Here is a 13,042-nt window from a genome sequence, read left to right as displayed (position 1 = left end):
CATTTACTGAAGTGTACCTACGTTCTAGTTACATTGACTCTTTTATACTTATTTCCCAAATCAAACAAAGTCAACAAGGATAAAAATTTCTAATAAGGGGAAGACACATTTGGAACTACAGACTTCAGCAATTTCAAACAGAGAGAAAAATAAAAAGAAAAGCGAGCTGATAGCTTGTTGCTGGATATAACCCTGCAAGAGCGTTAGTCCCTGCAATAGGAAGGAATGTGCGCCTGCGTAGGTATTTTTCATTGTGGCTAGCAGCTGTGGGCTGTAATATCGAAAGGATTGCAGCCCTTCATTCGCCATGGCATTACGGCTATTGGCAGAGGCACCATACAAGTGAGCGGGGAGGAGCAGGAGGCTGCTTCATTGCTTTCAATCACGGGGCCATATGCAAAACTGCTGTTTTCTTCCAGGTGGTTCATGTTATTCACACCACACCCACAAAAGATGAAAGCATCAGACTGTGCTTTATGATCCCTGCTAAAAACCAACAAATAAAAAGAGAAATGTAATAACAGTTGCAGCAAAGGCAAAGGCAAGCAGCCCCGTGTTTCGTTTTTACACCAGTAGGGAGCAGTGGTTAACAAAAACAGTAAGATGCTTTTTCCTTCCCAGTGTATTTACTGGGAGTAAATAAAGAGATTTTCAAAACGGTTACAACAGGCTTAAACATAGAGTTTGATATGTTTCTTAAATGTATCTACTAAAGAAGTGAGTATTAGGCTAAAGAACTCCTTGGGATATATTAGAGGCTGATTCTGGCTGTACTACTTTTGTCCTGAAATCAATCCACCAGTATAAGGGAGACGTTCCAGAAGTTGATAATTGAATTGATTCATAAGCATGAATACAAAGAAGGAAAATTCATTCAAAATGTTCAGTGTCTTGTTCAACAAAAAGGACAAAATATTCTTAATCATTTTAACACAGCAGAATTTCATTAATTCATAGTGACTGGGAAAGACTGATTGCATATTTGAGGGAGAGGAAAGAGAAATTAACAACTAGCCAAGCACATAAAATGAGCATAATATATTACAGAAATGCATATTATTCACTTATTTTAGACTATAATTTTGCATCATACTTGAGAAGCCATGTGTGATATTTCGTAAATCTAATAATGATTTTGTTAATATGAGAATTCACTAAAGTCCCTATCCAGTTTTGGCAATAAGGCTCTGGAAAGGCTGCCAATTTTTTTGTACAGATAAGAGCACATAGATAAATGAGGTTCTACTGTATATAATAGCTCACACAGAGGAAAAAGAATCACTCACCACATTGTAATAGCTTTTGCTAATTGCAGATGTATCAAAGCCTTTAGGAGGACTCTTCAATGTACCTGATTTGGGGGAGACCGGTTTTTCTGAAATGTAAGATATTTTTATGTCAATGGGATGCAATTTCATAGCTCAACACTAGAGGTCAAACAAGCTGCTTTAAAATGTTTGTAACAAGTTACAGTGAAATTACATTTCACTGAGAAACGTACACATCTGTGCTTGAAAGTATTGGTAAAAAATCAAAATGGTTCATATGTTCATAATGAATGAAATACTGGCCTCAGTGAAGGCAAACAGAAAAATTCCCATTAGTTGTACCAGAACCAGAAAGCCAGCCAATAAAAATATTTTTTCCAAATTTATTTTTAGGAGCAAAAAATTTATAACAGACTGCAATTAAAAATTAAAGCATTTCCAAACACTACATGCACTTTTAAACAAAAGTAGAAAATAACTTCTTTTATAAATTTAGTGAAGTCAGTAAAAGCAACTGTCCAAGGGCAGAAGTACCAGAGGTGGGACATTACACTTACAGTCTTGTTGAAACAGAATCAAAAAACTATACAAGTAGTAAAATGACTTACCAGATGCTATCTTATAAAAAATATCTTTAAAAACAAATTACTCTTTATTGTTAAGGAAGTCAAAAAACATTTATGCAGTTTAGAACAATTTATGTACAGTATCCATCAAAACAATAAATTCAATCCTTAGAAAGTATAATACCATAGTGTATCTATCCCTCAGGTATACGTGGTTTTCCTCAAAGGACAACATATGTCTGTAAGATCGAGCAACAGGCCTGAGAGGCTGCAGCACTGAACCACTCAACAAGCTATTCTGAGTGCTGACACCCAGAACATAGAGGCAGAGAAAACGCACTCCCCAAACCTCTTCCCACCTCTACCATTCCTCTAATCCAACCAAGGAGGGGGGAGGAGGGGGGAGGGGCAGTCAGAAGCATCAAACTGCATGCTGGAGAAAGAGAAGGCAGGATTTACAGTATCTTCTTCTGACCTCTTACACTTGACAACACACAGCCAGGTGAGACTGTAGTATCAAGACATTATGCTAAAAAGGAAAAAAAACAACAAAAAACAACACGCACACACACACCACCAGGCTTGTCTAAGACGCCAAGCACTTGAGTACCCAAACAACAAAATAGCAGATTGTTCAATACAAAAAACAGCAGCATCAAAAACATACCTATTGAGAGTTCTACCCTTATTTTAAAAGCAAACTCCTCTGTTTCAATTAAATTTTAATAAATATTTATGAATAATTTAACTTTAGTTTACCTGACACTTCAGACCATTAAGAATAAATGATGCAAGTCTCTATAGATACAGTACTGCCTTTCCGCTAGGAGCCCCGTTAGCCAAGCTAATGGCCAGCTATGGGAAATGCCCTTGGTTAATGAAGCTGACCAGAAGGACACCACCACATGGTACCCAACAGGTTACCAATCTCTGTTGGACTGGAGAACTTAAAGTAATTTAGTGCACTCTTGAGGCTACTTCATTTGATGCCAAATTCTGCCTGTTGCAGTCTCAGCCCAGCAGACTGCAGACATGGGCCACCTTTTTCTCTCTGCTGCTAGGAGTGCAGGACAGGCTAGCTGGACATAAAGGTTTAGCTAGAAGTCTGTTAGGAAAAGTTTAGTGCTCAAGAGCACTCATGCGCTACTTTTACTTTAAGGGGATTTTCCCTGTATTGCTCTGGAACTCTCCTCAAAGAAGCTATTCTAAAAATAAAATGCGGGCTTAAAACTGCCAAACATGGACAAAAACATTTCTCCTCACCATGTTCAGAGAAAACAGTTAAACCATTTTGCTTAAGGTTTTTTGTTCCCCTCTGAAGTCACCTATAAGCTGACATGCAGCACAGAAAACATTCACTCAAGCAGTTATAGCCAGTTGGGAGCACCGATGCTCTCACAGTCACCAGCCTTGCAGTACATACCCGCTCTGTTATACAGCCAAATAATCCCACATGACGGGACTCCTTCCCTTCCCTTATAAAAAAAACTATAAACACAAGGCGATTTGACATTAAACACAATGCTGAAGAGATGCCTAAATTCACGTTGTATTTACAGCTATAATGCTACTCATTAATGGGACAATTAGAACTTGTTTCATTGGACCATAGGATGAAAATGATGCAAAGTTTAAATGACCCTGGTATTTTGCTTTCATTCTCTGTGGGAGCTCTTGACTTATCCCTACACTTTACAGCAACTTTCAACTTCATAGAATACATAAAGGGATACTAACCATGTGCCAAAGACAGGGGAGGAGAAACCGAACAATAAACTGAGTCACCTAAGGAAAAAGGTATATACTTGTCTTTGAATTCTATGCAGATGTCTGACCTTTCTTAATCTTGAGAAAACTGGCTGGTCAAAGAACGCTGGCTCTCCTTATAGTTACTTTATCATTTTAAAGAATGTAAAAATGCACCTCTTCCTCTAACTTTATTTTTCTTAAGCTGCTGAAGATGTTAGGAGATTTTTGCTAGAATATATAGAGAATCATTTGTATTACCGGCTGTTCAGGTGAATCAGTTATCTATTGTATACACGGTATCAGATTCAGATTTAGAACAGGATACACACACAAAATTTACACGTTAGAATCATTTTGCCTAAACAGCCATAATCAACATTCAGCTTTTAAAACTCAAAGGTTGTTTCTTTTGCTGAAAAATGCAGAATTAGACACAGCAAATCAGTCCAGCTGTCTATCACGTCTGGTATTCTGCCTCCAAGCACTGCCTTGCTTCATAAGTAGGAATAAGAAACAAGTCTTGTTGCAATTTACTTATTACACAGTGCATTACATGGAAGGAAAGCCTCATCTTGCACATAAGAAATCACTTTCTTAGCATGAACAAACATAAGCATTACTTATTTATCATCCATCATGAGAGGACATTAGAGAACGTTTACAAACATACTGCATAAATCATTAAACATTTCAAGCAGAGTCCTATCTAGTGTACCAGGAAAATACAAAGGTCTAAAACCATGAAGTCCACAGGTTTCAGAAATATTAGCAAAACCCTAGAATCTTGCCCATTCCAACATGTGCACAATTCTCCAAAGCATGGAAAATTGCTAGAGAGTGGCCTGAGCCGGATACCAAGTTTTTCCACACAGAAGCCTCTTCCCCTCTTTCTACTTTTCTCTCAATACTAATAGGAATCTGTTTCATTCACACTGAAAACACCATGCAAACATGCACGGCACATGATCAAATCCAAAGCAAACAAGCATCTGTTCCAAGTACTGAAAGAGACTTTATCTAACAGATGACTGACACAAAAAGGTAAGTTCCCACTATTTCCAGTCAAAGCATTACATTCAATTGCATCCTAATATTTTGAAGTTTTTTACACTGCTAATGATTAATGAGGTAGAATTCAATTAACAAATCATCTCTGGGCCCAGAGAGAGGCTAGCACAGGTTTTCTAAATTATTCTTCCAGCATATTACGTACTCAGTACAATCTCCGTGTACAGCAGAACAATTCAGAGCAGCTGCTTCTGTAACCTTTCCCTAAGTAGCATGTAAGATGCCACCAACTATCTAAAATAAAGTTGTTAAAAAATTATCTCATCCCTTACAAACATCTAGCTTTCCAAGAGACTGTAAAAGGACAACTTACCCAGTTCTTCCCAATGTTCTGTTTGCATTAACATGGAAGTACTTCTTTTAGTTGCCTCCAAATTAGTTGCCATTCTCACATTCTCTCCTATCTCTCTTCTTTCATGTCTTCAGCTTATGCTATTTCCATGCACCAATCTACTTCATGCTACTCTGTAAAGAGCTCCATCATGAACATCATATCTTCCTGCCATTACTAGACCATGTTGTTCTTGCAGAGTTATGGCTGAAATGCTTTAGGAAGGTATGTCCTGAAGGAGTGCTTTGTAGGGTAGCATGAAGTAGACTGGTGCATGAAAATGAACACGACATAAGCTAAAGACGTGAAACGAGAGAAGAGAGAATGTGAGAGTGGCAACTAATCTAAAGGCAACTAAAGAAGTCTGACTGAAATCTGACCCTGGCTATTTCATCCTACAGTACTGGAGGAAAGATAGGCCAACTCAGCTGCCAAAAGCCATGTGGCCCTATTAGTCAGGTGCTACAAGCATGCTCTTTCTCTCAAGGCTAATCAGTTCAAGCCAACACCATAAGGATGGACTTACATTTGTTATATTTGTTCCCGGTTCTCAAGCTAGCTCAGGCATCGCTGCAAGATGCTCCACTGAATAATATGGACATGATCAGCATTTCTTCTCTGTTAGCATTCATTTGTCCCAAATTCTAATTTGACTTATGCCTACAGAACACCACTTGACAGAATACAAAATATCCCTCCAGGTGTGCATGAGTGGGGAAAGAAAAACTAGTGCTTTTTTTTTTTTTTTTTTAAAGCTAAAAGTCTGTTTTGTCTTTCCCTCATGCACCAAGGGTTAGGAATAGCAGATACTCTTTACTCTTCTACTATACGCTGCCTTTTCCAATAACATCAAATTTTGTCATTTTTGCATCCAACCAGAAGCACCACTAACATTTCAAGTTTTACTGGGCCTGATACTAACAGAACTACCCAGCCCGCATAACAGAAGAGAGGCAAGACAGTAACAACACATTAATTTCTGAGAAGGATTGGAAAAAAGCCTGTGATACATCAAATGACATTTTCAAAGCTTTATTGCTTTCTGCATAGTCATGTCATGGATTACACTTCAGAAAAACTTAACTAGCAAGTGACGTGTGATTTTTTTAAAATATAATTAACAAATGACAGTAGTTTGGCAAGTACCTCCCATGTTTGCCAAGTGCTATTCTTTTCATCACAAGGTAATTCTCAAAACTAAGTCTCCAAATCTCTTTACCATGCGAGATCAAACCAGCAGTATAAGACTCCATCTCCACATTTCTATACTTTCATGTGCCAAGCTTCTTTTTATATAAAGAAAAAAAATTCTATAGGCCATACTGTCAGATATCTTATAAACTTATACAGTATAAATCTTCTACCCTCTGTCACATGCAACAGTACAGCAGGATGAAAATTAAAAAAAAAAAACAAAAAAACCCACTAATTTCAAAGTACTTCCTGACTAGTGATCAAAGAACATTAAAAAAGGCAAGATGTTACAGGATTCAAAGAAGGAACTGAAAACATGCATGCAGGAGAGAGAAAGAGAAATGGACCACCTTTTTCATCCTTTCAGATATGTGCTTACCTTATAAAGAAACTACTCTAAACTTTTTTCTTCTATTTATAAATTTAATCAGAAGTACCTAATTTCAAACAGATCCCTTTTGTTCCCTTCCAAAAAATAACACCCAAAAGTAGAATAAAAATCACTTCTCAGCTCAACTGATCAAATTTCTTTTCCTAAAATTTACAAAATCATTGTCCAGCTTAAGAAAAAGAAAATTAAAGGCAGCATTTTGCTCAATAATCTCATTTTAGCTTTTCCACAACCATTCATAATATTCACCATACATATATTACTATTCTGTGCTAACACTAATCATTCTGTTATAGATAAGCAAACAAGTTACAATGTAGTAAACAAGGGTACAGCTTTGCAAAGTTTTAGCTACTCTGTGCTAACTGATCTTGTGCATTCCCTCCTTGTGCAATAAACGTAATACAGTTCACTTTCCTTATATAATCTGTAAGAACGCAATGTGGATAAGAGCAGATCCCTTACTAAGCAGCACACCAAATCTGGTCACTTGTTTCCTTCATGGCAACTTCCTCATATAGCCAGTATTCTGAACTACCTGTCAGGAAAAACAACTACTGTATCTTAATCTCAGATTATCCGATATTTTTCAGCTTCTCCTCTTAGCTTTCTTTCTCTCCTTGGCTTTCTATCCACTACAGGGCAACTGCACAAGCTAAGATTACAAACATACCGTTATCCGATATTAAGAGTATATTTTAATATTTTAATTTAGAACAAAAATCCATTTATCTAAACATCTAACGACTATGAATTTTGTGAGAATTAAAACAGAACACACATGCATAACAAACGGCTTTCCTTTCTTCTGTTATCCAGTTTCTCAAAGTCAGGTTACAGCACATTGAAGAGATTTATTTAATGAAACCCAGCAGTTCCCAGAGGCTATTCAAATAACATATCATCAGAAATGATAACAATATTCCCTGCACAGAATTCCTAACTAGAAGTAGTTACAGTACTTTCAGCCACATTTGAGGGAAGAAGTATAGTTAAAGTCATATTGTCAATGTCAGAACATTTTACTGAGACTCTGGGAAACTGATTAGATGTCCAGGATGAATGCTCTGGTTATAAAGAGACTTTAATCGAGGGCAAGCACCTCAACAATCCTACACTGATCTTTTTTGAACTAAATTCTTTAGAACACTAAAGGGTAAAAAGACTTTCAATCTGAGCCTGCAAGAGATTAAGTTCTACTAACTCATTTTGAAGCACACTGTAGGGGTGGGGACCAAAGCACTTTTGTGTTTTAATCATTTGGTCAAAGCATGAATAAGAATACACTTAGAACATTTCTAAAGTAGCAAAATCTTAAACAAGAGAGCTATCTGCCAGGGAGTCAAGAAAACAGAGAGTGGAAGATTACCGCTCAAAAAACGTCAACCAGTCTCACAAAAAGGAGCAAGGGGACAGTAGTCCAACACAGACTGTCAACCCATAAAGATTACCTGGACAAAACTTCTTGTGAACAACCACCAGAGCCATAATAACTGCAGAACTTCATGGTAAGCGGGAGGACGTTACATTCCTTTTTCAAAGGGCACAGTAGAACAAAGACAGTCCAACCTCAGAACACAACGGTAGTACGTTGGGATACAGAAGCAGGAGAATGCTAAAAAAGCCCTCTCCCTCTAGCACCTCCAGCAATAACCACAAAGCAGAGATCAGTTGAGAACAGAAATGTTCAGAACCACTTTCATGTAAATGACCAAAAAAAAGATGGAACTGTCCAATCTCAAGAAAAGAAAGAGGAACAGCCGCAAAATGAGAACAATATACTTCAAGTGAGAAGGCTTCAGTAAACTTAAAATATTGATAGAAAAGATCCCACAAGGGACAATCTAGGAGAAAAAGGCTCAGAAGAATGATAATTCCTTCTAAAAAAATTAGGGGCATGACAAATGAAGAATATGAAATGCAAATGTAAATTAATTTGGTCAAAAAAATCACAAATACTTCAGTGACCTCAAACACACAAAATGAAGCAAAAGTTATCAAAAAAAAAGTCAGATCACCAGATGAAATACAACTAGCAAGGGCATAATGGTAGTAGTAAAAAAATATTCCATAATATACATAAATTATGGGGAAAAGCTGATCTGTAATTCTGTAAGGAAGAAAAGCTATTAACAGATGATACAAAGAAGTTCACAGTATGTAATGCTTCCTTCCATCACACTTCCTCTCCCCCATCTACGGTCAACTTCAGACAATTCAAACACATGCCTACAAAGGCATAAAGGCAGGTTAAAGCTAGTATTTTGATAAATGAAATACTGCCAAATCAGCAGAGCAGGTACTAAGAGAAATAGCTACACCCATGCTTGAAACCATGGAGGAGAAGTGAAGTTCCAAAAACAATGGAACGGGAGGAGGAGAACAGAGAAAGCCTGAGCACTGCAGACCAGCCATTTTCTCTCTATAAGAGCTTGTAAGTGCACAGAAAATAAAACAATGAACTCTGAACTGCCTGAGAAGGGGGACAGAGAGGGTACATACTCTCTTCTATAGAAGCAAGTGAGCACATGAGAGAACTCAAGAATGCAGCAAGTCTCACAGAAGTCAGAGGGACCAAGACCACAGGGAACACACCTATAGTGAGAAGGGAAAAGAAATGCTCAGCAGAAACTCCTAACACCAAGAAGGGAAAGTTAAAGCAGGGACTGCAAGCAGTTCACCTCAGCCCAGAAATCAGACATAAAGGAAAGATTGGAAAGAATCAAATTGCATTTTGTACTAGCCTCAGTCTCAGAGCTTCTTGGCTTCCCTATTTGGGAGAGACCTTCATCCAAGTTCATTTTGTATTCTAAAAAAACAACCTTCATTTCAGTTGCTAGCAATGTTTGGCTCTCATATGTTCACTTTTTAAGGCTACTTCCATTCTGGAGCCACAGTGCTGACCCAAGGGTCCAGTCTCCAGAGTCAGAGGAGATCAAAACTGATGAAATCAGAATGAGATCGCTGCAGCAGCATTTTAAATGAGGGCACAGGACATCCAGCATGGCTGAGACAGACTGCTGCAGCACTACAGACAAGAAAAAGCATTCTAAACCACTGCTTTGGGAAACTTTTTTTTCAGGATAAGCCTCATCTAAGAGGTATCTGAAGAAGAACATTAAAACTAAATCTTTAGTTCCCAACTTTGTCTGAGAGGGCCTAACTGAAAAAGACACCAAAGTTACAGATGTAAGACTTGAGCATTCAGTATACAGTGATTGCAGATAGGAAATCAAGGAAGAAAATAAGAGGATGCAACTGGGGGAGAAAGGACAAGTTTAAAAATGGGGTTTACTCCCAAAACTTGAGGTAACAACCAAGTATTTGTGTGGCTGTATGTTTGGACTGGAGCTATGACAAAGTGACCAGTAGAAAAGTCTCTCAGAGCTTCCTCAGGTAGTAGGAAGAACAAAGGTTTATCCTCAATCTCTGAAAGCAAGCAGAGACCAGGAAGATACAACAAATAGATGTCACCCTTGTCAAGGTTCTGGCAGAGGAAAAAGCAACACTAATACTGACATTTAGTCATGAAGATGACATTTAAAGAAGGCACTTCCATTATATGATTTTTGGAATAACATTGGTATATGATTAAAATTTGTACAAAAAATGTGGAGGATGTGTAAACAATAAAGAAAAAGAAAGTCACAAATACATTATCTTCCAAAAATGTCTCTCATCTAATTTTAAGTATATTTTAGTAGGGATGAGGATTTTTCCTCTAGGAAAGGAAAAATTCTGCTTTTGTTTGCTTCTAAGTAACTGGGCATATTTAGAAATTTGCAGGAAATCTCTCACTATTTAAACCCAAACACCAAATCAAAGTATGTCAGCATCAGGCAACTTGGGTGGGGGAGTATCGGTTCCTAAGCATTCATGACTTCCACGAACAAAGCTCAGTAAATACAATCACACTAACTACAAAAAAAAAAAAAAAAGCATTATAATTTTTAACGAATCGACAACTATCCACCTCTACCCAAAGCAAAGAGTTGTACAAATATGCTCTCCTTCAAAACTCACCATTTGATTTTATTTCTCGTACGTAGTTACTTGGAAACCACCCTGTTTTGCCATTTAGAGTTCCTTCCCACCAGCCTCCTTCTTCCACTCTTGTAACATGAATAATATCTCCTTTTGAAAAAGAAAGTTCATCTTCATTTGTCTGTTGAAAATTAAATTTTGCTCTCACCACCAACTGATGGTTGCTGTTATCTGTCATGTCCTAGTAAGTGAGAATACAAACAACAAAAGGATAACTTTAGAGATTTAAACAATTATTCCATGACCAAAACAGAAGCATCCATAAAAATGGAAACAGCCTCTCCCCCCAACCAACACTCCCCATATATTATTTTTATTCTAAGCATTTGCAAGGCACAATTTTCCAATTCCAGTATTTCTGTTATTTACATCTATGGATTTATACCAATCCAGAGAGTATACTATCTTATTATGGCCCCTCAAATCAGAAGAGACCAGCAGAGTTAAAATTAGAATAATTTTTACTCTCCAAAAATCAAATACTATTTTCTATATATAGTATAAACTGAAACTGCCTTTGGCAACTACAAAGAAACAACAGCTTTATATTAGATAGTTTTTCTAAGACATTCTGGATGGGGTGGGGGGGAAGAGTTGGGTTTAAGTCAAAAACTTTAATGTTGGATACAAATAAAGAGTTTGCAGCTTAAAACTTTCTGTAATAGGTCATGTTGGAAGATTCCACGTTGGAACGTGCAAGTCAAAATGGCCTACCAATGGAAAAGGCCTGTATTCTTTTAGGAAACCTAAGAAACCATTATTATGCAATTTACTTTGAATAAGGACTCACAAACCACTTGCCACAAGATTAGTAAAGGTGCAAATTTGCAGCATGTCAGACTTGAAGCCGCCCATATCCCCATCATAGATGTGAAGGCAGATTATCTCTCTATTGTAACAACTGAATGTTGGTAGTTACTTTTTTAAAGTATTTCAAAATAATCATATTCAAAATTCGTATTTTGTTTTTGGACATCAATTTTGAAAGTTTGCATCACTCAAGCATGTTATAAGAGTCAGGACAAAGATTCACACTGGGGGAAAAAAAAAAAAGTTAAAAATCTGGACAGCTTTAAATAACCCCAAAACAGTCCCATGCACTGGAATTGAGAGAATATGATTATTAAAAAATATGTCCAACGCTACCACAAATAAGGATCAATATCTGTATAACTAGGAAAAAGTGACTCAGTGAGAAAATGACCGTGTAAGTGAATCCTAGCCAGCTACCCATGTAGCAGAATTTCACTTGCACGTTTGCTATACAGCCCAGGTGATTAAAAGATGTACCCTGTAATGCCACTGGGATCATGTAACGTCAGCTTAATTTATATACACAGCAATTACAAAATTGTATCACATCTCATAATTTATCATACGACTTTTAGTAGCTGTGCAGCTGTAATGAAATGAGGGCAAAATGCAACTTTCACAATTTGCTCCAAGATACCGTGAGACAAACTGTTTAACAACTATATTGCAGTAGTTTCAAAGAAGTGTGTCTGCTTTAGTCCTCTACTCATACGTCATGTGCTTTCACTCATTATGACTGCTCAACAGGAGAATATGTTTGCATTAATAAACAGTAAAAAGCCACAAAATAAGCAACAACATTGCACAGCGATGTCAACTACAGCCCGTTTACTCTATCAGGGTGGCTCTCCAGCACAAGAAACCGAGTAACAAATTTGTTGAGAAGGGTTGCAAACTGAATGTCTTCAGCAGCAAAGCCAGCCTAAGAATTTCCTGGTCTTGGCCACTAGCTCTCTTCCCCTCCACCTTACAATTCCCTGCCCCTTAGTTATGCCAGCGGTGCACAGATCATCAAAATAATGCAAGCACTTAAAACTCTGATCACTTCAGTGATCCAGCTAACAGCTAGTCCCACAAACAGTTGCATCAGCAAAGGCAAGTGGGTGGTGAACAGCCGAGTTGGAGCTGGAATGAGTAGCCTGGGGCAAGAACTTGCACTGGCCCTGCTACCAGAGAAAGCACATCAAGACACACCTAAGAAAGCTTAACCAGAGGGTTGCGTTAAAGTGCCACACACCAGCCATCACTGTTCAAAATAGTCGTCTTCATGCATGAAATAAGAAGTTTACAGCAGGGACCTGACCTGTCCTTTCAAATCTTTTAGCTGACAAAAGCACCTTTCAAGATGGCCAATTTCAATACAGTACTCCACCTTCATTTCATCTATACTGCCAAATAACTGCCCATACAACTCAGTTACCTGAAGGCTACCTGAAGAACGATTCACCCTTTAAAACAGAAAACAGGAATAACTACTAACACTGCCAACATTACAAGCATCACCTCCGCTGAGGTTTGAATACCCTTCCTTCATCATTCCTTAAACTCAGAGGCAGTACAGCCCATGGAGAAAATAAGATTTTGTCTTTTAAAAAAGCAACTTCATATCATGAAAACT

At 37.7% G+C, this 13,042-nt stretch overlaps 1 protein-coding gene across 9 annotated transcripts in view; it reads right to left on the bottom strand.

Annotated features, from left to right (window-relative positions):
* Positions 1-13,042, bottom strand: part of ARHGEF7 (Rho guanine nucleotide exchange factor 7) — a 132,488-nt gene that overhangs the window by 63,345 nt on the left and 56,101 nt on the right. For all 9 annotated transcript variants that reach the window (XR_010883800.1, XM_067294020.1, XM_067294015.1 and 6 more), the window contains exons 5-6: positions 10,591-10,792; positions 1,287-1,375 (exon numbers count right to left, since the gene is read on the bottom strand). Coding sequence is in view for 8 of the 9 variants with exons in the window: in XM_067294020.1 (XP_067150121.1) it covers positions 1,287-1,375; positions 10,591-10,792 (291 nt within the window). In the remaining variant the exon portion in view is untranslated. The remainder of the gene's footprint in view (positions 1-1,286; positions 1,376-10,590; positions 10,793-13,042) is intronic.

This window comes from Apteryx mantelli, chromosome 1 (assembly GCF_036417845.1).
Source record: "Apteryx mantelli isolate bAptMan1 chromosome 1, bAptMan1.hap1, whole genome shotgun sequence".
NCBI lineage: Eukaryota > Metazoa > Chordata > Aves > Apterygiformes > Apterygidae > Apteryx > Apteryx mantelli.
This window is presented reverse-complemented; position numbering and strand designations above follow the sequence as displayed.